The sequence below is a fragment of the Arachis hypogaea genome, chromosome 1, assembly GCF_003086295.3.
Source record: "Arachis hypogaea cultivar Tifrunner chromosome 1, arahy.Tifrunner.gnm2.J5K5, whole genome shotgun sequence".
In the NCBI taxonomy this organism is placed as follows: Eukaryota; Viridiplantae; Streptophyta; class Magnoliopsida; order Fabales; family Fabaceae; genus Arachis; species Arachis hypogaea.
In genome coordinates this window covers 11,297,509-11,321,376 of record NC_092036.1, presented here as the reverse complement: position 1 = coordinate 11,321,376, position 23,868 = coordinate 11,297,509, and the positions used below count along the sequence as shown (strand labels likewise).

The following is a 23,868-nucleotide window of genomic DNA, read 5'->3' as shown; positions in this document are numbered from 1 at the left end:
TATCTGACAAAAATACGCTCAAATAATTTAAAAAGGAGACAAAAATGCCCAACATTAATTATGTATGATAAAAAATACTTTAGTGATTGAATTTTGATACAATTTTTTGCAAACATGATTAAAAAAATGAGATATTTTTATCTTTAAAATTTGGTGATTTTTCACTATATATATATATATATATATATATATATATATATATATATATATATATATGGTGATTTTTTATCAACAATCAATAATACATTTAAAAAATCACAAAAGAATATATACTCAGCGAAAAAATATCAAATTTTAAAAATAAAAATATCTCATTTTTTTAATTATGCTTGCAAAAAATTGTATCAAAATTTAATTTCTAAAATAATTTTTAAGAAATACATATTTAATGTTGAATATTTTTGTTGTATTTTTAAATTATTTGAAGATATTTTTGTAAATAATAAAATTCAGTTACTTTTTGCCAGCTACAAAATTATTCAAATGTATTTTTGATATTTTGATCATACAAGGCATGGATTTGCAAGGGGGGCGACTAAGTTGAAAGTTACCAAGGATAGTCGAATTGTATGAGTGGAATGTGAGCAATCTTGGGCCACTCTTTCCCTTTCTTTCTCTCACAACTTGCTTTTAACATTGGGCATCTCCAAATATGTAGACGTGAAATTGAGGAAGGCAGCCCTTCTGTTGGCAATGACTTGAGCTTGTCACATTCACTCAACTCGATATCTTCAAGAGAGGTGAGATGCTGAAGCCACTTGCCATCCAAATGTTGTATTTCACGTGCTCCTTCTATATCCAGCATCCCAAGAGAATTGGGCAACAGGGGCACTTGTATTTCCATCAGCTTCTTAACCAGATACTCACCTTTAATCCACAAACGTGAAAGAGAAGTGAGTCGGTCCAAGCCCCACTTGGTGATAGCTGTATTGCTGTAAACCCCTTCTTCATTGCCGACACCTAGTGTCGTTAAATTGATAGGCAAACCCTCTTCTGCAATGGATTCCAAATTTGGAACATCACAAATATATAATGAATGTAGGCCAGTGAGATTATTAATAGGTTCTGGTAATGAAGTAATCTTGTCGCAATTCTTTACCGAAAAATAACTCAGGTTAGGAGTGGACGAAATCGACTCCAGTTCAGGACATCCATATACTTCGAGATGTTCAAGAAACATGAGAGACTGGATTGCTGCTGCTTCTTCCAAAATTGAAATTGATTTCAATTTTTTACAACCCCAAAGCTTAAGACTCTTGAGCACAGGGAGAGAACCTAAGGGAAATGACGTCAGCGAGCAACAGCTACTCGATATGTAGAGATCCTCAAGTGCCTTGCAACTATGAAGGAACTCATGAGTTGGGAATTCAAGGCTCTCACAATATTCGATAGAAAGTGTCTTTAACGCTTTAGGCAAACCATTGTTGGGGAAGGACATCAGAAAAGGAATATGATAGAGAGATAATTGTTGAAGAGAGTTAAAATTGAATACATTCAATGGTCTCATTATGTTTCTGTTATCCACTTCTCCTGAAAACTCTGATTCAAGTACACAACAATCCTTTACATCAAGTGTAACCAAGCAAGGAAGATTGCTGGGTAAATTTCCTTTCAGCTTCGGACACCTTCTCAGAGATAGCTTTGATAGACGGGGAAACTCAGTAATTATACCATCTATCATGTTCCATTCCTCCCATTCTTCCATCGACCCAAAACTCAAAGTCTCCAAGGAGGGAAACGGTTGGAATGAAGGGGAATTACCTCCGTAAAATTCAGACCCAATAGTCTTCACTGATCTCGTACCCGAAATGAAGAGTTCTTTTAGACTATGTAGTCTTCCAAGAGGTGGCAATGAAGAACAATGATGACATTCTTCAATCCTCAAACTTACAATGTTGCCAAATGAGGAATCACCCAGCCAACTTGGGAAAGTAGATCCACCGTAGCATTCAACACTCAGTTTCTTCACATTTGTTGAGGGCTGCAGATGTTCAAGTACAACTTGATGGGAGTCGTCTTCCAAAATGGAATAACTCCATTCCAATGATAACTCCTCAATTTGGTTTTTCTCCTTCAAATTGGCTTGACAAGCATCAGACGGATCAATAACATTTTCTAGTTTTGAGATGCAGAGTTGACCTTGTAAATGGGGAAATTTTCTCATTTCTGCAAGCTTCAGTCCATGTTGTTGTTTGCTGACAATAAAATCACTCAGAGTTTGCAGATTTTCTAGTTTGGCTATTTCTACGGACATCTCCTGCAATTTAGTACCTTCAATATCAAGGCAGCGTAGATTCACCAATTTTCCCATCTCTTCAGGCAACTTAGTAAGAGCCCAACAATAATCAATAGCAAGGTGGCGTAGATTCACCAATTTTCCCATCTCCTCAGGCAACTCAGTAAGATCTTTACAACAAGTTAACAACAAGGTCTGTAGATTGTAGAGCTTGCATATTGCAGAAGGCAACCTTTCAATTCGAGTGCAAGATAGATCTAGGTATCGCAAATGCTTTAAATCGCCAATAGAATTCGGCAAAACAGTGATATTCCTGTAGTCTTACAGTGATAACACCCGCAACTGTTTCAATGCTACTAACAACTCATGCAATACTCCATTTGCTAAGTGATGGCCCCATACCAGTAAGTTAAATTCAAACGGTAATGCTGTGAGTGTACGGAAGCCTTTCAATCCATGAAGGGAATCAAGTTCGCCAAAATGGTTAAACATACTTTTATCATAAGATAAATGACGAATTTTGTTTAGATTTCTGAGTTGCATTTCATTGTCATGCCTCTTACAATATGGGGAAGAAACCATGGTTGCCAAATCGTTGATGAGGTCATGCATTTCAAAGTGTTCCCCACCCGCAGAACGTAGTATCAATGACCTTGCCACTAGTTCATCAAAGTATTCACCGCCTACTTCTTCAATGCTTTTCTCATTTTGGGACACAAAAACAAATCCCTGTGCCATCCATAGCTGAACTAACTTCTCTTTTTGCAGCTTCGAGTTCTTTGGGAAAATTGCACAATAAGCAAAGCATTGTTTCAAAGAAGCTGGAAGGAAATGATAGCTCAATAAAAGAGCTGGTTGCACCTCGTCCCCTGTCAGATGCCAAATGTTGCTGTTTAACACTTTGCTCCACTGCTCGGTTGATAACTTTGTGCTAAGAAGACTCCCCACAGCAACCGCAGCTAATGGCAAGCCACCACACTTTTGGGCAATTTTTCTACCAATTTCTTCAAGGTTGGATGACAGTTCAGTGCATTTGGGTGTTCTAAATGCATGTTTGGAAAGTAAAGTCCAACAATCTTCATTTGCCAGTGGTTCCAGATTGCAAGTCCGCATAGCTTTTACAATATCCACAATATTCTGATGTCGTGTTGTAACAATGATTTTGCTTCCCATTTGACCAACATTAAAAATGTGCATCAAATTGGTCCAATCAACATACCGTGCATTCCATATATCATCCAACACAAGCAGAAATCTTTTATCCGACAACTTCTTTTGCAATTCTGCTCGCAAGGTATCGAAGTTATCCAAAGTTGTTGCTGCAGATGTGACAGATTCAAGAAGAGATTTTGCCAACTTGACAACATCAAAATCTTTTGAGACAGATGCCCACGCTTTCACATCAAACTTTTCATTAACTTGAGCATCATTGTATAAGAGTTTAGCCAGGGTCGTTTTCCCGAGCCCTCCCATGCCAACAATGGCAAGCACTCCTATTTTATTGCCACCATCATCAGCGGCATCTTCTGATATTAAATACTCTTTAAGATTCTGTTTTTCATCATTTCTTCCACAAATAGCAGAATCATCAAAAGCAGAATTTGTAGGTGTTGCACGCCAAACATTGCCAGAAACACCTTTTTCCAATGGAAGGTTGTGTGCTCTCTGTGCAAAATGCTCTAGTCTTTCAAACAACTTCTGCATCTTGGAATTAATCTCTCGGTAAGGCCACTTGAAAGGAGAGGAGAGGACCTTTCGCACCTAAATCGCACAAAAATATGATATTGAATATCATGCATTAATTTTATCATAGAAGACTTTGTTGAATAACATTTTGTGAATTCTACCCAACCTGTCTAAAATAACATGTAAGATATCCTTCATGATATATCGCAATTTAACTGGTCATTATATTAATCATAGCTGAGTTATTTTGTAATTTATTATTTGAGATGGGTAATGATGTAATTTCTTAAAATATTTCGCTGACGGCAAAATTACGGACAGCGGAAATTCAGCGATGTCGTTAAGGGATGATACACTCAAGAAAGAGAAATTGCGTGAGAGGACAATAGATGACGACAATGTCGGCGTTTCTTGTCATGACGGCAACGGCTATATTTGGAAGGATCCAAGCTATATAACGAAAATAGAATAGAGGAGTGGAAATGTACTTCAATTAACGGGAGTGGAATTTTGATATTTTATGAAATTATATCATTACCATCTCAAATAATAAATTACAAAATAACTCAATTATGATTAAGATAATAACCAATTAAATTATGACACATTATGAAGAATAATTTAAATGTTATTTTAGAGGAGTTGAGTAGAATTCATCATTTATTTATTATATTACTCTTATTACATTGAATGAATTTCTTTTCTTGTAGCGTATAAGTCGTACCTTAGAACTGACAGTTTGATGATAGCGGGCTTCCACTTTGCGACGGAGAGCTTCGGTGGCGATGTCATCGATCAAGTCATCGGCGTCGAAAAGAGCTTGAGTGAGTTCATCAAGCCATGCCTTCACGGAAGCAATCTTGATCTGCTTTTCCTCAGCATCATCCAGAAAAGCATGAAGACTAAGCAGCGTCAATTTAAGCTTCTCAAGCAGCGATTCATCAAGTTTCTTGCTCTGATAGAACTCCGAAATCTCAGTCGAGATCTTGCCAACTAAAGCTTCCACAGCAGCTGAGAGCAACGCTTCTCCCACAATTGCAGCAGCCATTTCTCTTTCCTTAGCTTAGATTCGATTCAGCTTCAGCTCACACTCGAATTGAGGATGGAAGTTAGCAACAAAAGCAGCGTGGTAGAGGAGCTGTATTATATATGGTAGTCTTTACGATCAACTGTTAACTACTCAACTATGGTTAAATTATGAAGTGGAAGTCTATTTTGGAAGTCTATTTTGGACGGCGGTAGTGCTAGATAACAAAAAACAATCAGTTTAAATTTGTGGCCAAAAGTTTTTTATCTGGACTTTTTTTGGTGGAATTATGCTTTAGAAATTAGAATGGGACCGAATGAAGATATACCTTGATGTTGAGGTTGAGAAATGAGAATTTTATTTTTGTTTTTTTTTTTTAAATAAAAGAAACTCGCTTATAACAAGAAGGTTTTATTTTATTTTATTTTTAATTTTATTATTTATTAAAATGTATCTTGTAAAGAGCGAAAAAAGTTTTTTTTTTTTTTTCTAAAAGTTACATCTTGGGAAAGAGCGAAAAGAGTTACTATTTTTTATTGAAAAAATTAAATTCGTAACATGCCAAAAATTAAAACAAACATTTTTTCTATTTTAATCATCAATACTCAGGAGGATTCAAACTTTTGAGGTGAAGAAAAAATTTATATTTGAAATTTCAATTCCCAGTAAGTTATTGTTCAAACTTCAAAGATACTGTAGATTGTAGAGCTTGCATATTGCACAAGGTAGCGTTTTAATTCTAGTGAAAGATAGATGGAGATGTCGCAAATTCTTTAAATTGCTACAGTCGAATCATCTTCTAACTAATGGTTTTAAACTACTGAAAGGTGGAGAGACACTTGCTTACAGCACTTGCAGCTACCTTACCATTTTTAAGCTTCTTGTGAAAACTAAATCACAAAAACACACACTATAACATATATATATATATATATATATATATATATATATATATATATATATATATGTGTGTGTGTGTGATTTATTCTCACAAAGACCTTATTTCTTGAATAGCTTGACTCTGGCTCAGAATGAAAATGTGGTGTAACATTTCTTGAAGAAAAATTTATCTGCTGGTAAGATTCTCATGCTTCTATTTTTTTTTGCAGCAGAAAAGTTATGTCTGAAGCATCAACCATATATTATATTACCAATCATCTTTAATATATATGATGCATATTTATTTTTTGAACACTTGATCTTTTTTTTTTTTTTTCCTTTTCTGTTGTTTGACAAATTATTGTTTATTATGCAGAGTTGGCAGAGATAGATGGTGCCAGAAATTGGCCTTGCAAAAGTGGTGGGATACCAAAAACATGGAGATTTGATCCCTTAACATCTCAAACTAGTGGACTTTTTGTTGCCAAGTTCACAAAAGTAGCCATTTGATCTCTTCGGCTGTCCCCAAAGAAGTTTTAAATATGCACCAGATGCATTAGAAAGAGTGATTCAAAAAAGTTTTAGTTTGAGTATTATCAAGATCTAGCCAATTTAGTTAAAGGAATTTAAAAATATTGTTATTCAATCGGATGTTTGTGCTTTTAAAATTATTTATAGAGTGAAAAGTTGAATTAAACACCTTTGGTGTTGATATGATAAGAACATATTTGAATGTGAAACTTCTTATACTTATGGTGTATACAGATTAAGTCAAAATAGCTTTTAATTATTATGATGCGAAAAGAAAGCGTTACACAAGTATAGAAGAGACTCTTCATGAAGACAAACCAAACTAGCAATTCTACTCAGTCTCATAGAGTGGCAATGTCATTCCAAACTCGTTGAATAATTGGATTATGAATGTTGGGCCACTTGCAAGTTGCAACATAAGTGTGTAGCAGGAATCAGATTAAACTGAAACCTTTCTCATCCAAATCAAATTTAAAAGTGAAATCAGATCAAACTACTTTGCTAAAAAATGTTTGAACTAGTTTATGCAGGGTCAGTCTAAAATCAGCACAGGTTATTTGGGCTTATTTGATGCGCTATTGAATTTGAAGCATTAGATCAGATTGACAAATAATCCAACGGCCTATATTTAATTTATAAATAACTTATTAAAAATTATAATAAAAGTAACAAATGTTTTAATATTTTAAAATTGCCCCATTATAAAATAAAAGAGAATCAGCAATGAAGCCCTCCTTTTAGTGGGAGATTGCCGCTGGAAGGCTTTCCCAGCAAAGAAACCCTTCGACAACGATAGAGAAGATCTCCGGCAACGATTCTTCCTCTCTCGTCCTTGCTTGTATGATTGTCGACGACGAAGAAATCGATTAGTCAGTACCTATTAGCTTCTTCTCTCATTTTCTTCCGCTCCTTCCACTTCCTCTCTCAAATTCCATGATTTTTCATTTTCTTTTTGGTTAAATTATGATTATGATGGCTCTGTAATCTAGAAAGATGAACAATTTCGGATTACTATACCAGGTTTTTTGTTTCAAGCACTTGCTCAAGTGTTTCATCAAAATAAAGAGGCCCCTATTCATGATACAGGATTTTTAGTTTTTCAAACCTTTCCCCAATGCCCCATCCTTTTGTTTTTCAATTCATAATTTACTGGCTTTTGTTCATCCTTTTTTAACTTATCAAGGTTTGAGATTTGAGTGAACTGAAAACACAGTCTCTAGAAAAATGATATTTTCTATTTTTGTTTTTTTATGTAACTATATGATTGTAGCTTTCAAATGCAAATTTGACTTCTTCTTTGGCCTCCAATTTTTACCGGTGAGATTTAACTATAGTGAATGCATGATTGTTGAGTTGCGATAGATATGAACAAAGCGAGTGACTTTTATTTATAATTAGAAGTAATACACCTTAGCATACATGTATCTATTTCTTCCATTGCGGTGGTTGTTCACTGTGATTGGATTGGACAATTGGGGTTGGAAGTATAGTTATTGAAGTTGTGGGGATAATTTAAGAATGATGAGACGAGTATGGATCTGAATTTTTTATTTTAGTTTGGCAATTTTACTATTCAAACATCTAAAGGTTAGTTTCATTGGTATAGCATTACTGAATGATCTTGAGAAAAAGTTTATGTGACAATATATTTCCTGCATATATATATATATATATTTGAATGCTTTTTAAATCTAAAAGTTCTTACAAATTTTTGTGATTGGAATGTGATAACTGATTTTTTATGTTGGTGAACAGGTTAGTTGAAGCCTATATATTCTCTTTTGTTGTTGGAAGATCATTTACATCAGATATAGAAAAGCTAAAAGTCAGCAGGAGAAAAAGATCTCTAGATATTACTCCAAGTTTTTAAAGATGAAGACAATTTGAAATCAAATTCTTTGAATTAATGGCTTGAGATCAATCGATCATGCATAGAATATGCATCACTGGATATAATTCTATTTGAAGGTCTCTTGACATTTCCAATGATTAGTTCTCAATTTTGCATAATCATCACGCATTCAAGAAGCCGGTAAAAGCCTTAAACAGTTGCTTACTGGTTATTGAATCTCATTCCCTTAGGTTCTCATCTTGTTGGTGATTCCTTTGTATTTTAGTATATAAGATTTTGGATTTGGCTGTGTATAGAAGTTATAGGGATTACTCAGATGTCTTCCATGTCTGTTTCTATTCTGGCTCTCTATTGGCTTTCCTTGGAGAGACTAGAAAGTTAGGATTTTGTATATGCTTTTGCAGGGTCTTCCATGTAATTTAATTTCATGACTGGTTTTAATTTTCAATAGAAGCATATTATTGATTTCACTTTAATAGTAATATTAGTTTGCTCTCAGTTGGGTTCTCATCTACACGTTGCTGTTTTAGTATTTTTAGTGGTGGTGTTTATTATTGGAAAAATTGTTATAAAAAACTTGTCAAAATATTTAATTATTAAAAAGAAAATTTAATAAAAATAAAATTCAAAAATCTTTAATATTAACAAGGACTGACTGCCTACAATTACAAATCAATAAAACCAAATTCCAAGGAGTGGCTACAACAAATATAGGATCACACTGATGCTCTAAGAACATCAGAATTGGACATGAAGAATATGACATGAAGAATATCTATCTATAGGATCACACGGATACTCTAAGAACATCATAATTAGACATGAAGAATATCTATCTGTCAATCAGTATCATACAAATGTTCAAGAGAACTAATATTTTCAATGGATTGATCCCTTTAGAAGGCAATGCCGCAGTCGTCTACTCAGAGCCTCTAACTTCTCAAACCTGTCACCCTTTCCCTTTTTGTCAGCTGTCTCGCCTTTCTTCTTTTTCTTCTTCTTGATCTTGTTCTTGTTCTTCTTGAGCTTCTGTTCATCTTCTTTTGGCTCTGAACACTTTTCTTTCATGCTTCTCAAAGATGTTGCAAATACATCTACTATAGTCTGAAAGTGTTAACATCAATGATATTATTACGTACTCAAACTTTACAAATAAGCATGAGAAGCAACTACAACAGACCACATTGATATATACTAACATTCAAATTAGAATCTCATTTTACTTACACATCATTTTCAATATCACCCTTTAGTTTAATCAATAAAACCAAGAACAAGAGAAACATATAAACATTGTGAGTGCATGCACGTGTGCACATGTCTGTATGCAATATACGTATACCTGAGGGAGGTTATCGACCCTTAAATCTGCACAAGGTCTTCATCATTGCCTCCTAAAGAAGAACATTTACCCCAACTTTCTCTGTTTGAGCTTGTACATGAGAAACAATCTTCAATTTGATTATTTATCTTATCCTGTAAAATCATAAAGTATGGGGATATAAGAGTCGCATTTCTTAGCAAAACTGCTAAAAACATCATCACACCCATAATTATGATCTCTGCATCATAAAATTATGTCCTACATGGAGTGTTTTTAAAAAACATGAATAAACATATGAGTGTTTCCATCACACCCATAATGTAGCTGAATGACTGAATCATACTAGCGTATAAATATAACTATATAAGATCCTAAAAGCTAATCACCTCATTCTGGAACCATAAAAACAGAATTCAAAATTTTTTAAACCTCATAAACAGAACCAAAAAAAATTGAACAAACACGTAAACAGAACAAAAAAACAATTGAATGAAAGCAATGAAGTGAATTCATACAAAAAAAAAATGAACAAAAACATAAATAGAACAAAAAATTGAATGAAATCAATGAAGCAAATTCATACCTGAGGCTGAGGCTCTATTGAAACTCTAGAAGTGCAGCGATGAAGGGATGACACGATGCTGAACGACGACGCTGACTCGCTGAGAATGACGATGCTAAACGAAATGACGCGGGTGCCACGACGACAGCAGAGAGAACGATGGCGCTCTGAGGCGAATGACGCGAAGAGAGAAGAGAGATACTGAGAATAAACGAGGGATGGAGAGAGGCTAAGAATGACGCCGGGAGATGCGCTGAGACCGGCAGCAAGGGCTGGGCTGGACGGCAACGGCAGAGACCAGATAAGACAGAAGAGTGGAGAAGGGGGTCGTGGTTCTGACTTCTGTGGATAGAACGCAGAGTGCAGTGAGTTTACAGGGTAAAGAAATTAGGGTTACACTAGATGAATTTTAAAAATATTTGTGGTAAATATAAAAACTTAATTATTATTATTAACCCCTATATGGGTTATATTTGTAAATTATTGATTGAGCACATCTGAAAAGCTTAAAAGACTTAGCTTATTAAAGACAGATATAAAATCACATTTATACAAAAACTCAACAAAATATAAATCTAGTAACAGGAATACAATTGAAAAAATAAAAATAAAAAAAGAATATCATAGGGCATGGATTTGCAAGGGGCAGGTTATGTTGAAAGTTACCAATCAGTGATGGTTATGAGTGGGATGTGAGCAATCTTTGGCCACTCTTTCCCTTTCTTTCTCTCACAACTTGCTTTTAACATTGGGCATCTCCAAATGTCTAGACGTGAAATTGAGGAAGGCAGCCCTTCTTTTGGCAATGACTTGAGCTTTTCACATTCATACAACGCGAGATTTTTGAGAGAAGTGAGATGCTGAAGCCACTTCCCATTCAAATGTTGTATTTCACGTGCACTCCATATGATTAGGATCTTGAGAGAATTGGGCAACAGAGGCACTTGTATTTCCATCAGCTTCTTAACCTGATACTCACCTTTAATACTCAAATATGAAAGAGAAGTGAGTCGGTCCAAGCCCCACTTGGTGATAGCTGTATTGCTGCAAACCCCTTCTTCATTGCCGACACCAAGTGTCCTTAAATTGATAGGCAAACCCTCTTCGGCAATGGATTCCAAATTCGGAACATCATAAAGATATAATGTTTGGAGGCCAGTGAGATTATTAATTGGTTCTGGTAATGAATTAATCTTGTCGCATCTCACTACTGCAAAATAACTCAGGTTAGGAGTGGACAAATCGAGTAGGGAAATCGACTCCACTTCAGGACACTCTTCTACTTGGAGATGTTCAAGAAACTTGAGAGATTGGCTTGCTGCTTCTTCTTCCAAAATTGAAATTGATTTCAAATTTTTACAGTCCCGAAGCTTAAGATGCTTGAGCAGAGGGAGAGAACCTAAGGGAAATGACGTCAGCGAGCAACAGCTACGCATTATATCCAGATCCTCAAGTGCCTTGCAACTCTGAAGGAACTCATGACTTTGGAATTCAAGGTTCTCACAATTTGTGATAAAAAGTGTCTTTAACGCTTTGGGCAGACCGTTGCTCGGGAAGGACGTCAGAGAAGGAATATCAAAGAGATATAATTGTCGAAGAGAGTTAAAATTGAATACATTCATTGGTCTCATTATGTTTCTATTATCTACTTCTCCTGAAAACTCTGATTCAAGTAGACAACAATCTTCTACAACAAGTGTAACCAAGCAAGGAAGATTGCTGGGTAAATTTCCTTTCAGCTTCGGACACCTACTCAGAGATAGCTTTGATAGACGGGGAAACTCACTAGTTATACCATCTATCATGTTCCATTCCTCCCACTCTGCCATCGAAGCAAAAATCAAAGTCTCCAGGGAGGGAAACGGTTGGAATGAAGGGGAATTACTTCCGTAAAATTCAGACCCAATACGCTTCACTGATCTCATACCTGAAATGAATAGTTCTTTTAGACTTTGTAGTCGTCCAAGAGGTGGCAATGAAGAACAATGACGACAATCTTCAATACTCAAACTCACTATGTTGCCAAACGAGGAATCACCCAACCAGCTTGGGAAAGTAGATCCACCGTAGCATTTAACACTCAGATTCTTCAGACTAGTTGAGGGCTGCAGATGTTCAAGTACAACTTGATGGGAGTCTTCCAAAATGGAATCACTCCATTCCAATGATAACTCCTCAATTTTCTTTTTCTCCTTCAAATTGGCTTGACAAGCATCAGACGGATCAATAACATTTTCGAGTTTTGATATGCAGAGTTTACCTTGTAAATGGGGAAATTTTCTCATTTCTGCAAGCTTCAGTCCATGTTGTTGTTTGCTGACAATAAAACCACTCAGACTTTGCAGATTTTCTAGTATGGCTATTTCTACGGGCATCTCCTGCAAATTACTACCATCAATATCAAGGCAGCGTAGATTCACCAATTTTCCCATCCCCTCAGGCAACTTAGTAAGAGCCCCACAATTATCAATAGCAAGGTGGCGTAGATTCACAAATTTTCCCATCTCCTCAGGCAACTCAGTAAGATACCTACAATCAGATAACAACAAGGTCTGTAGATTGTAGAGCTTGCATATTGCAGGAGGCAACCTTTCAATTCCAGTGCAAGATAGATCTAGATGTCGCAAGTGCTTTAAATCGCCAATAGAATTCGGCAAAAGAGTGATACTCCTGTAGTTTGACAGGGATAACACCCGCAACTGTTTCAATGCTAGCAACTCCTGCAATACCCCGTTCGCTAGGTAATGGCTCCGGTACGGAGCATAAAATGGTAATGCTATGAGTGTACGTAAGCCTTTCAATCCATGAAAGGAATCAAGTTCGCCAAAGTGGTTAAACATATCTTTATCATAAGATAAATGGCGAATTTTGTTTAGATTTCCAAGTTGCATTTCATTGTCATGCCTCTTACAATATGGGGAAGAAACCATGGTTGCCAAATCGTTGATGAGGTCATGCATTTCAAAGTGTTGCCCTTCCACAGAAGGTTGTATCAAAGACCTTGCTACTAGTTCATCAAAGTATTCACCTCCTACTTCTTCAATGCTCTTCTCATTTTGGGACACACAAACAAAGCCTTGCGCCATCCATAGCCGAACTAATGCCTCTTTTTGCAGCTTCGAGTTTTTTGAGAAAATTGCACAATAAGCAAAGCATTGTTTCAAAGAAGCTGGAAGGAAATGATAGCTCAAAAGCAGAGCTGGCTGCACGTCTTTCACTGTAAGATTCCAAATGTTGCTGTTTAAGACTTTAGTCCAGTGCTCGGTTGATACCTTTGTGCCAAGAAGACCTCCCACAGCCACCGCAGCTAATGGCAAGCCACCACAATTTTCGGCAATTTTTCTTCCAATTTCTTCAAGGTTGGATGACAGTTCATTGCATTTGTGTGCTCCAAATGCATGTTTGGAAAGTAAACCCCAACAATCATCATTGGCAAGTGGTTTCAGAAAACAGATCTGCGAAGCTTTAACAACAGCCACAACACTTTGATGTCGTGTTGTAACAATGATTTTGCTTCCCATTTGTCCAACATTAAAAATGGGCATCAAATTGGTCCAAGCAACATACCCTGCATTCCATATATCATCCAACACAAGCAGAAATCTTTTACCCGACAAGTTCTTTTGCAATTCTGCTCGCAACGCATCGAAGTTATCCAAATTTGTTGCTGCAGATGTGACAGATTCAAGAAGAGATTTTGCCAACTTGACAACATCAAAATCTTTGGAGACAGATGTCCATGCTTTCACATCAAACTTTCCTTTAACGTGAGGATCATTGTATAGGAGTTTAGCAAGAGTTGTTTTTCCGAGGCCTCCCATGCCAACAATGGCAAGCACTCCTATTTTACCGCCACCATCAGCAACAGCATCTTCTGACAGCAAATACTCTTTCAGATTCTTTCTTTCATCATCTCTCCCACAAATGGCAGAATCATCCACCGCAGAATTTGTAGGTGTTGTGCGCCAATCACTACCAGAGACACCTTTCTCTAGTGGAAGCATGTGTGCTCTTTCTGCAAAGCCATTTAATCTTTCAATTAATTTCTGCATCTGAGAATTGATCTCTCCATAAGGCCGCTTAAATGGATAGCAAAGGACCTTCCTCACCTAAATTACAAGAACATGGATATTGAATAAGATACAACAATAATGTGTTTTGCAAAAAGAGCACACATGCTTATTATATACGAATGATTATTTTTAATAGATTATCTAAAGATTATAAAAACTGATACTTGCAAATTAATACCTTCAATTAGTCATCATCCGAAAGCAAGTATATTATCTATGTCAGTATTTACTTTTTATTTATTTTTTAAAATAAATTTTATGTAATATGTAAACCTGATAAATTAGTAGATAATTAGTTAATAAATTAGTTTTTAATAAAAGAGATTAGAAATGTGAATATTATATTAAATTAGGATAGAACTCATCGAAACGAAAATTTTGACACTAATTTTAAAGAAATCAGTCCAAGATTAGACCGAACAAATCAAATCGGTTAAACTGGACCCAAATCGGGCTGTGGACCCAACCGGGCCAACCTTTAAATAAACCCAAGGCCCATCTTTTCCCCATTTTTGGCTGAAGTAGCGTAGCAAGCGTACAGGGAGAAGAAGGAAGACCCCCCCCCAAATGCTTATGGTGATTTTAATCCCGTAACTCTTCCGTCCGAGTTCCGATCGCCACACTGTTTGTGGTCACGCGTCCATTGCATCGAGCTCTACATTTCTACCGGAACAATTTCATAGGTAAGCCCTTAAATATTCTCAGCCCCTTTTCCCCCAATTTTTGAATTATGAATAGGAGGGTGAATTTCTTTGATTTCTGATGTTTTAGGATCCAATTAATTTGAAGAAAACGTTCACTCTTACTTATGTGAAGCTTGGGTAAGGTGATGATATGATAATTCTATTTTAATTTTATTGAATTTGAGTTTTGAGTATTAAATTGGATATATATGTGTTATAAATATGTATTAGGTTGTGAATAAATAATTGGAGCTTAAAATTGTGAATACTGGAACTTGGAGGAAGCTGATTAGTTAAGGTTTTGAGGGCTGTGTTCTTTAGGAACATTGTCTTGGAATAATACTTGGGAATCGGCTAAGGTATGATTTAGGTTTCTTGCATTTAATATATAATGTTCTGTGAAAACTTAGACTAGATGACTATAGGATAAGTTGGAATGCAGGTGTATATTTAATGTTTAGTAATGGGTTGATGAATATGCTTGATTTGGTTTGGTGATTTGTTTGTTAGATGATATTGGTTACTAGTTGGATCTTTGAAAGGATATGTGATTGAATTGTTGATTATATGGCTATATTTTGGTTTAGTTGAATGATGATTGATTAAAAAAGATATGGAGCTTGTTGAGGATTATTGTTGGCAATTTGGATTGGTGATAATAGGTTTGAAAATAATTGGAATGAAAATTTCGAATGAAAAATGAGGTATTTTGTGTTAAAAGCCTAGGACTTGTGAACTATGATTCTTAGTTGAATTTTGATCGTTGAATTTGAATATTGTATGAGTATAATTGTTGATGTGAGGTAGATTTATTGTGGTGATTGTTATGATGATGAGGAAGGGTATGTTGAATTGAAAAGAATGCAGGTTTGGACCCGAAAAAGGGTGGCAAAATCCGAGTTTTAGAGGAGATGCTGACGAAATTTTATAAAAGTTAGAGATTTTGTTTATATGATTATTTAAAAAGATTTAGATTTAAATGTTATATGATTTGATTTTGAGTTATTAAGAAAATGAGCATGTTTTAAGTTTGATTCATTTAGAAAATAATGAATTATGTTTTGAATTGGAACTATTGATGGACAGAATGGGAGGTGTGATAATGAAGGGTAAGGATTGAATATGATTGATGTATGATGATGAATGAGATGCGATTGAGAATGATGTGGATGTTGATGAATTATAATTGAATTATTTATATGGCTTATGAATTTGAATAATTTGAGATACAAGATTCCCTGGATAAAGTGCCGTGGCTTGCCACCACCTGTACCAGGTTGAAAACTCGATATTCTGTTGACCCTACGATGTAAGTGTGACTGGACACTATATAAATTCCCGAGAATGTTACCCCTATTGAGCAATATTGATTATTTGAGAAAAAACTATGCATAGACTCTTGGGGATGCACGTCGAGGGACAGTCTAAGGACAATTTAGACTTGTCAGGTTGGCTGGATAACCAACAGATGAGTCTTATCAGCGATAAAACAAGCATGCATCATATGCATATTACTTGAATTACTTGCTTGTGCTTTAATTGGGTGTGTCTAAATGTACTTGCCATGTTAAATGTGTATTTGTTACCTGCAGTATTTGTAACCTTCTTGTACTTGCCTTTATCTGTTTATCTGTCTGTGAAATGCATGATGGAGTTGGAGGTATGGAAGAATGGCAGAATAAGATTTAGATTTAAGGTTAAGTTAAGTTAGGTTTAAATATCCTTAGAAAACCACCTTTTATGGCTCTTGTTTAATACTTTAATCTCTATAATCTGAGTGTCAGCGTTCTAGGATTGCCTTTGGCATTCCCAAGACCTTATATATTATGTGTGTGGGACCTTTACCATACTGAGAACCTCCGATTCTCATTACATACTATGTTGTTGTTTTTCAGATGCAGGTCGAGAGGCATCTCGTTAGGCGTCTGGACTCTTGAAGTGGAGTGGTTACAGGGTTATTTTGTTATGCTATGATATATATATATATATATATATATATATATATATATATATATATATATATATATATATATATATATATATATATTCGGTTTTCTCTCCGCATAAATTGTTCTTTTGATCCTCTTAGAGGTTTATGGAGAGGTAGGATTGTGTAGATGTACTTTTGGGTTTTGGATATGTATGTATATATGTGTAAATATTTTCCGGCCAATCTTGACTTCGCAGACTAAGTTAGGAGCTTGTTATTTTGTATCTTTGGCACTCTACTCCTATTTCTGTCATCTTATGTTTAGTAGTTATAGTTTTCTTAGTACGCAAGTTAACTCGTTCCTTGAGCGTTGCGTTTTTATTTCGCGATTTTTATTTTCTCTATTTTTCTAGACTCCTAGCATATTATAATTCTTCTGCTATTATATATACTCATTTTATTTTAGAAGTCGTAATACTACACCACTTCCGTTTTACGACTTAAGTGTAAAACTTTGTGTGGTAGGGTGTTACATAATATACTAAAAAGCCATTATTATTAATTATGAAATGAATAAAATGTCTTTTTGACCAATTTCATAAAAAAAAACTAATTTTGATAAAAAAAATTCAGTTCATTTTATAAAAGTATAAAAATACTCTCAATTAATTTTTCTTTTAAAATAATATTATTTAATTAGATTGTAAATTATAAATTTAATTTTAAAATAACTAATATACCTTTCAGTTAATTATAAGACTAAAATACCTCCTTTAAACATTAAGTTTAAAAAGACTGAAATACCTTTTTAAGGATTAACTTAAAAACTAAAATAACTTTTTAGAATTAATTTTGTTTATTTTTATTATAAATAGATTTTATTTTGATTTTGAAAAGACTAATATATTTTTTTTGTTAATTTAAAAAGACTAAAATTTCTCTTTTAAGATTAATATTCTTTAATTGTATTAAAAATTAAAATTTGATTGCAAAAATACTAAAATAACCTCTTTTTATTTTAAAAAGATAAAAAAATTCTTAGTATTAATTATAAAAAGATTAAAACACTCTTTTAGAATTAATATTATTTAACAATTAAAACGAGTGTAACAGCAATAAATTCATATTTACTTTTATAATCTCTATGTTTTTTCCCCTTTAATTTTCAAAGAATATATTTGGATTTAATCCTTGCAAATTTTTTCTTAGCAAATTAAGTGGTATAAATCACATTATGATGATATCAAATGGAACTCCTGATACAATATTTCGATTAGAGTGATCTGCTATATCGTGATTATATTATGTCTACACAAAAAATTAATTATTAAATAAATTATTTATAAAAATATATATTAAAATATAAAATATATATTAAAAAAAATTAAAAATATATTTATATATAAATATAAATATAGAATAGTTGATTTTTAACATACATATAATATTTTTGACTAAAATACTATCACAATTTTAATTTTTCATTGATATTTAATGTATAAAAAAATCATAAGTTTAAAAATATTGTGTTTTATATATATATTCTTGCAAAATTCTTATTTTACAGTAAAAATACTACATGCAGCTTAAAAAATTAGTGAATAAATTAATTATTATATATTTATATATAAATATAATTATTATTTAATTTATTTTTAAATTGTATATACTTAGATCTAATTCTTGCATATCTTTTCTTAGTAAATTAAGGGGTATAAATCACATTATAATGATATCAAATGAAACTACTAATACAATATTTCAATTAGAGTAATCTGCTATAATATGATTATATTATGTCTATACAAAAAATTAACTACTAAATAAGTTATTCATAAAAAAATATATATTAAAATATAAAATATATATATATTAAAAATGAGTTAAACAAAATATATATATATATATATATATATATATATATATATAAAATAACTGATTCTTGGTATATATGAAATAATTTTTTACTAAAATGTTATCATAGTTTTAATTTTTTTTCATATTTACTGTATAAGAAATCATAAATTTAAAAATATTATGTGTTTTATATATATTCTTGCAAAATCCTTAATCTTATAATAAAATACTACATGTAACATAAAAAAAATCAATCAATAAATTTATTATAATATTTATATATAGATACAAATATTATTTAATTTATTTTAATTTATATTTTAATATATATATATATATTTTATATAAATAATTAATTTAACAATTAATATTTTATGTGCACATAGTATAATATAATTAATTTATAGTACACAAAAATCATCATCAAATGAATCGATTGCGATCAAGCAAGTAGAATAAAAGAGTGTTAGGGACAGTAAATTTTATAATTTATAGATATTAATTAACTATTATTAATGTTTTTAATGGTGTGAGATTATATTTTGAATAATATAAACAACCATTAATCAAATAAAAATACACTATACTTTAATTTAATGCTACTAATTAAATTTATTCTTTTAATCTTATTAATTTATATTATTTATACATTGTTCAAAATTTTGTTGGTTATTTATACTTTTCTTTTTTAATTAAGTGTGGGTTAGATTTTAATAAAAGTGGTTGTATCTGAACTTTCTCGTGTAAGATATGCGGTAAAAATGAGTTATTTGCGCACGCACCTTCACGGCAAGGGAACGGCGGGGAACATAGCGGGCTTCCACTTTGCGACGGAGAGCCTCGGTGGCAACGTCGTCGAGCAAGTCGTCAGCATCAAAGAGAGCTTGAGTGAGGTCATCAAGCCATGCCTTCACAGCAGCGTTCTTGATCTGCTTTTCCTCAGCATCACTCAGAAAAGCTTGAAGAATTCGCATCGTCGATTCCAGCTTCTCCAGCAGTGACTCATCCAGATTCTTGCTGCGATAGAACTCCGATATCTCAGTTGTGATCTTCCCAATCATTGCTTCCACAGCAGCCGAGAGCAACGCTTCTCCCACAGCAGCAGCAGCCATGTTTTTCTCCTTAGCTTCGAATTCCGATTCAACTCACAGTATTTGGAAACAAATGCAATGTGGGAACGTAGCAAAGAGAATGTGATTTTTTTATCGTTAGATTAGAAGCTTTATTCCGTTAAAAGTAAGCATGGAATCCCCAACCAATAACTAACTTCGCCACTGGTTTTATTCTTGAAGTAACATTTTTTTTGAAGATGAAGTTCTTATATTCTTTCTTTTATCTTCATACACCTTAAATTCAGGTGCACTCAACTTGTGAAATTGTTGGCGACTTGGCGTATATAATAAGAAGAAGAAAGAAAAAAGTTCGGAGATCATTTCTTTGGCAAAGCATTTTGTAAGATTATTGGCGTAGAATAAGAGTTAAGAAGAAAAGTTCGGAGCATAACATTCTTTGTTAAAGTGGGCAACCTGCGAATTCGTTGAGAAAAAGAAAATCTTCATTTAGTCACAAAAGACCTTATAACTGATGGTAGGATTCTCTGCTAAAATGTATTTTTGCTGCACAAAAATAATGTCCCAATGGAATCATCAACCATATGATTTTGCCACAAAAAACAAGGCTCAAGAATAACAATCTGTGCCGCCCTCTGAAATAAGATGCGATAATGTTTGTCCCACTTCACATGGTGCTTATTTTCACTCTGCATGCAAATGACTCATCATTTTTCCCTTCATCCATAATTGTGTCTTCTCTGCTATACAACATTGACAACAGATTATGCCTTGATTTTGGTCTACAGCTATAAAATTGGTTTATGATCCGATACAGTATTGTCAACCCAATCATGTGGTTGTGTTTTTAAAATTACTAATGTAGTGAATAATTTTGGGATTTTAGTTGAATGTGAAAATTTTTATACTGATGAAGTGTATCTAGCATTTTGGGAAGACCATTGTTGGGGAAGGAAGTTAGAGAAGGAAATTTGTGATCTCATGGTGTTTCTGCCATCCACTTCACCTGAAATTTGTGATCCCAGTAGTGAACAATCAATTACCACAAGTCTAATAAAAAAAGATTGCTGGGTAAATTTCCTTCTCAGACATAGGCCTCATAGACCAATCAGAGAATATGAATGGGATATGAGGAATGTTAGAGTTGAACATCAAACCAATCTAATTGTCGTCAAATTAAAATATGTCTCCTGTAATTTGTATACAAGTAATAGTTTTTATTCATTAAATTGAAATCACATCAAACTACTTTACTCTACAATGTTTTCAACTAAGTTATGAATATATAAAATCAAATTTCTCCAGGACTTAATAGTTGGTAATATATAGAATCTAGTAACAAGAACATAATAAAAAGAACAAAAATCTTGAAGGCATGGATATGCAAGGGGAAGGGTATGTTGAAACCAGAAAGTTAATTTTCTTCATAAATTATTCTTGAGATGTGAGAAATCTTAAGCTACTCTTTGCCTCTATTTCTCTGACAACTTTGTTTCAAAATCTTAAGGGAAATGATGTCAGGGAAAGACAGCTACTCAATATTCCCAATTCCTCAAGTGCATTGCAACTCTGATGGAACTCATGAGTTGGGAATTCAAGGTTCTCACACTGTCTGAGATAAAGTGTCTTTAACGCTTTGGGAAGATCATTGCTTGGGAAGGACGTTAAAGAAGGAATTCTAGTTATATATAGTTGTTGAAGATAGTTAAAATGAAGAATAAATTCAATGATGTCATCATGTTTCTTCCATTCACTTCACTTGAAAAATGTGATTCCAGTAGTAAGATGTTCAAGAATGACTTGTCGGGAGTCTTCTCCATTCCAATGATAACTCTTCAATTTGCTCTTTCTCCTTCAAATTGGCTTGACATGCATCAAAGGGATCAATAACATTTTTCCAATCTTGAGATGCAGAGTTTCCCTTGTAAATAGGGAAATTTTCTCATTTCTGCAAGCTTCAGTCCATTGTGCTGTTTGCTAACAATAAAGAGAATTATGTTTTATGTTTTTTTTTTAAATTATTTACATGAAGTTGTTTTAACTGAATAGTTTCTCACCTAATGTATGTAAGTATTTGTCCATCAAAGTATAGTACCTTAGCGGTGACAGTATTTCTTATTAGGAAGTAAGACAATATTAGAGCCAGTTATGTTAGTTAAGCTTTATTTGTTAGATGATTGGTTAGTAGTCAGTTGGATGGTGAATTAGTGCTCTCTTGTGTATATAAAAGCTGCACTAAGTGCAGAATCAGATTGATTCCATGCAAGTCACAATTCATTTTCACTCGTACTCTTTCTCATCTCCTCTGGTCTCTCCTTCTTAATGCTCCCTAGAGAGAGAGGTTTGCAATAAAGCTCAATGCTGTGCTTCTCTTTCTTTCTTCATTGCTTCCTTTTGATGATGATGGTTTATCAGTGGCTAAGAAAATGAGGGGTTGAATCTTAGCCCATTTCACTTAGTAACCCTTGCTGTCCTTTAGAACACTTGAGGAGATATTTCTTGTTTTTGTCTCGTGCCCAGTCAAGAGACTTTTTCGTTTTGTCTCGTGACCAGCCACGAGATATTTTTCGGTTTTATCTCCTAGGCAGCAGAAGCAGAAATGGAGTAGAAGAGAGAGAGAAATTACACCAAGATATATCCTGGTTCAGCTGCTAAGTGCAGTGCAGCCTACATCCAGTCTCCATCACAACAATGATGAAATTTCACTATAATCATCTTTGATTACAAACACCGATTCTCCCTAGGAACTACCCTTCCTATCTGGGACAAGTCCAGAATCTAAAACTCAATCCTGAACTTGACTTGGTTACTGCCAAGCTTTCAACTGCTAAGTGCTAACCCAACTTGTAAGGGGATTCCCACAGAATCATGAAACACAACACAGATATACAAAGGACCTCTAAGGACATCTATGACTTTTTCTTTTAATTTTGTGCACTCTGCCTTTTTTCGCTCTATGGCTTTTTCTTACAAACCTCACTATTTGCCTTTTTTCCATGAGACTCAAGACAGACAAAATTAAACAGAAAAATTACAAAATGAAAACATTGAAGGAGAAGAACTTCTGTTAGCTTGGGTAGCTATAGGAACACTCTGCTTTCACTCTTTTCCTTACTTCAAGCCCTGACTGTTCTCCCTTATATAGAGGGGGAAGCCTCCACAGTTGAAACCAAATGAACCAAGCTAAACTTCTTCTTCTTCATGCAAAACCGGTTCGGCCAGAGAGAGAGGAGAGAAAACCGAATGATAAAACCAACATGCAATTACCTCTGAGTCTTCCTTTTACACCAAGCTTGATCAATCCGAGCCATCCATCTTGACTTGCACTCCAAGAGGATTCCTAGCCCTTGATGCTTCTTGCTGCATGACAGCTCTTCCTGCTCCACTTTTGCTTCCTCCTTCACGTAGCCACCCTAGCTACCTTCTGTGATGAGTGAACATATAAAACTTCTAATTGGTTGATACAATTAATTTTGCAAGTTTCCTTCTTCCTCATTTTTCAATTTGGATCAAGTTAGTGGATCTCTTCTTCAAAATGATTTGGGCTAATGATGGTTAAGTCAATAATAATTCAGCCACAATAATAAAAAAATTCTGTATCTATGCTGAAAAAATTTTAATGAACTTGTAGTATATTTCTTTTTCTTTTCGCCTCAATCAAAACCTGTGTAGCAAAATCATTTTACTCAACATATATGAATTGAAATTAAATTAATAATTTTGTAATTAATCACATTAATAATGTTTGATCATCATTAATTTAAATTAGAGTTTCTAAACTCGTCACATGATTATTTTCAGCTATGGCTATCAGCAATTGCATTAAAAAATTATTAACTATAACTGCGGTTTTTACACTATGGTTATCAAATAGACTATGGTTTTGTTTAGTGCTTTCTTTATAATGCAGTGCTTCTGTATTATTGCCAACTTACTCACCAATTATACATATTTTAAGACTTGATAATTAAAATTTTAGAATTTTAATTTATTCCTTAAAATAATATACATCTCGAAAATATATCCAAATTATTGTATCAACCAATTAGAAGTTTTATTGAAAAGAGATTCTAATTTCCTTAAAAACTGTATTTCGATTCAGTCAATTGTAGTTAATTAAGTTTATGATAAAAAAAAAATTAAATAACAAAATATTAT

General features: G+C 33.7%; 2 protein-coding genes and 2 long non-coding RNA genes across 5 annotated transcripts; 2 read left to right on the top strand and 2 right to left on the bottom strand.

Annotated features, from left to right (window-relative positions):
- Positions 1-430: 430 nt before the first annotated feature.
- Positions 431-5,298, bottom strand: LOC112796580 (putative disease resistance RPP13-like protein 1). Its single transcript, XM_025839112.3, is given in 2 exon segments — positions 431-3,997; positions 4,647-5,298. Coding segments are annotated over 2 exon segments (3,774 nt in total). The 5' UTR covers positions 4,971-5,298; the 3' UTR covers positions 431-547.
- A 1,741-nt stretch (positions 5,299-7,039) lies between these two features.
- On the top strand, positions 7,040-8,681 carry LOC112796585 (uncharacterized). The gene is made up of 2 exons (XR_003199283.2): positions 7,040-7,228; positions 8,115-8,681. It is a non-coding gene; the product is annotated as an uncharacterized lncRNA (long non-coding RNA).
- A 138-nt stretch (positions 8,682-8,819) lies between these two features.
- LOC112796570 (putative disease resistance RPP13-like protein 1) lies at positions 8,820-19,893 on the bottom strand. Its single transcript, XM_025839090.3, has 5 exons — positions 19,423-19,893; positions 10,764-14,206; positions 10,119-10,439; positions 9,554-9,687; positions 8,820-9,315 (listed from the first exon to the last, which is right to left on the bottom strand). Coding segments are annotated over exons 1-3 (3,774 nt in total). The 5' UTR covers positions 19,753-19,893; the 3' UTR covers positions 8,820-9,315; positions 9,554-9,687; positions 10,119-10,438.
- Positions 14,680-17,096, top strand: LOC112796588 (uncharacterized). Of its 2 annotated transcripts, none has more exons than XR_003199285.3 (4): positions 14,680-14,853; positions 14,942-14,996; positions 15,085-15,212; positions 16,749-17,096. It is a non-coding gene; the product is annotated as an uncharacterized lncRNA (long non-coding RNA). The 2 variants fall into 2 exon arrangements; XR_003199288.3 differs by having other exon boundaries at positions 14,681-14,853; positions 14,942-14,991.
- Positions 19,894-23,868: the final 3,975 nt, after the last annotated feature.